The sequence below is a fragment of the Palaemon carinicauda genome, chromosome 3, assembly GCF_036898095.1.
Source record: "Palaemon carinicauda isolate YSFRI2023 chromosome 3, ASM3689809v2, whole genome shotgun sequence".
Taxonomy (NCBI): domain Eukaryota; kingdom Metazoa; phylum Arthropoda; class Malacostraca; order Decapoda; family Palaemonidae; genus Palaemon; species Palaemon carinicauda.
In genome coordinates this window covers 128790242-128792278 of record NC_090727.1, presented here as the reverse complement: position 1 = coordinate 128792278, position 2037 = coordinate 128790242, and the positions used below count along the sequence as shown (strand labels likewise).

Genomic DNA, 2037 nt, shown 5'->3' with positions numbered 1-2037 from the left:
TCTTTCATTCATAATGCCGATCATCAGCTTCATCTTGGCCATTGAAAAAGTTGGCGTCAGAACAGAGCGCACGTCCTTCCATCTCTGGTCTCTTAGACCGACGATGCAGTGAATCACAGGTAGGGCCTCAATGATAAGCTTTGGTCTGTTCGAGAAATTATTAAAGTCCTTCACAAGTACCTGTCTGATGAGCTCTAAGTCCTTAATCACTATATTGGGCTTGGAACCAATGTAATAGCCGAAAACATCTCCGTACTTCTCTAGCCACTCGGTGAGGATGTCTGTGGCTAGCGTCTTTCCTCTCATGGTGTGTAAGCTGCCGTGGATCAGGTGCGGCTTTATGTAGGGTATCCCTAGACGCTCGAAGAGGGACTGTTCGTACCTCCTAACACGTACCCACTGAAGAACGTAGAGGGTCAGGGCTACGATACCCAGTGCTAGGGTGTAGCGTGACATCCCCAACCGCAGGAAGGACCAGATGTAGGACAGTGTTGCCAGAATCATCCTGTTCTTTGCTTGTGAGTCGTCCAAACTTAGTGTATGTGATCATGAACTAATGCACCTGCCTGTGAAAAGATAATAATTTTCATTCTTGAATCTGTATCTTCTCATAGACATAATGACAGATATCTCAAAATGTGGATTTTATTCTGTGATATTATAACATGATTACAAAAGCTATCCTTATTGATGATGTTAAGTAAGGCAATTGTGTTGATCATGAATGTGATAACACTGACCCAGTAGTATATTGACATAGGTCAGATATACGCAGCACAAGATACAGACCAAAGTAATTATATATATATATATATATATATATATATATATATATGTGTGTGTGTGTGTGTGTGTGTGTGTGTGTGTGTGTAAGAAAAAGAAATGGACATGGGCATGAAATATAATGAGAAGGACAGACAATAGATGGACAATAAGATTAACAGAATGGGTACCTCGAAATTGCAAAATAAGCAGGGGTAGGAAGAGAAGACGATGGGTTGATGAATTAAGAAAGTTTGCGGGTGTGAACTTTCATAGATAAACCATAAACAGATGCAAGTGAAAGGTCATGTCTGAGGCGTTTGTACTGCAGTGGACTAGTAACAGCTGGTGATGATGTTATATATATATATATATATATATATATATATATATATATATATATATATATATATATATGTGTGTGTGTGTGTGTGTGTGTGTTACTGTATATGTGTGTTATATTGCCATATTTCTTTCATAATGCTACTGTCGTATGATAACGATATTAATGATAAGCATAAAAATAATCACCAAGATAATTATAATTTAGAAATGGAGTAGAAACATTCTAAGGATATAACAACCTCTATTCACATAGTAATGAAATTTTCAGAAACATCTTATTTGGAAAAAAATAGAGAAAAAATAGTCATACGTCATTTCTGCAATTATTATATAACAACTTTCCCTTTCTAGAAAATGTAATTTTCTACCGTAATTTACCGCAAACTAACCGAATGTTGAATTCACTTACATGCTATACAAGATCACACTGGAGGAGAAACTTCCACTAAACCCCAACTTACACTGATCAGAAACAGACTAAATCGAGACAGTGTAATTGTTAACAGGGTTGCCAGTTTGGCCTTTTTTCCGGCCAAAAAAAACTCAAATTTGACCTTTTGTATTTAAATAGGTTGGCCTTTAGTAATATGAAAAAAGCCGACCCTTAAATACTATATTTTTGACCTTTTTCTATTAATGGGTTGACCTTTTAAAGCCTCTGTTGATTAGAAATTGACCTTTTCTCATTTAGAAAACCTGGCAACCCTGAATTTGTTAAGGATAAAACTGAGTGCCCAGTGAACCGAGGTACAGATTAGGGGCTCGCAGGGATACCCTGCATTCATGTGTACGATAATTTCATAATTTAATCATTACTTTTTGCTCTTTTTATTCAAATTCTTATTCATTTTTATGCATAGTCACATGTAAACGATGTCCAAAATCGCGTCAAGAACTTTAACTGACCTGATATATATGTATATTAATTTT

The 2037-nt window shown here is 36.2% G+C and overlaps 1 protein-coding gene across 1 annotated transcript in view; it reads right to left on the bottom strand.

Moving 5' to 3' along the window:
* The window catches only part of LOC137638499 (cytochrome P450 3A29-like), a 17234-nt gene extending 15624 nt beyond the window's left edge, over positions 1-1610 (bottom strand). Inside the window, exons 1-2 of the mRNA XM_068370595.1 lie at positions 1517-1610; positions 1-566 (exon numbers count right to left, since the gene is read on the bottom strand). The exon at positions 1-566 is cut by the window's left edge and continues 675 nt beyond it. Of these exons, the coding sequence (XP_068226696.1) occupies positions 1-504 (504 nt within the window). The 5' untranslated portion in view covers positions 505-566; positions 1517-1610. The remainder of the gene's footprint in view (positions 567-1516) is intronic.
* Between the last annotated feature and the right edge of the window lie 427 nt (positions 1611-2037).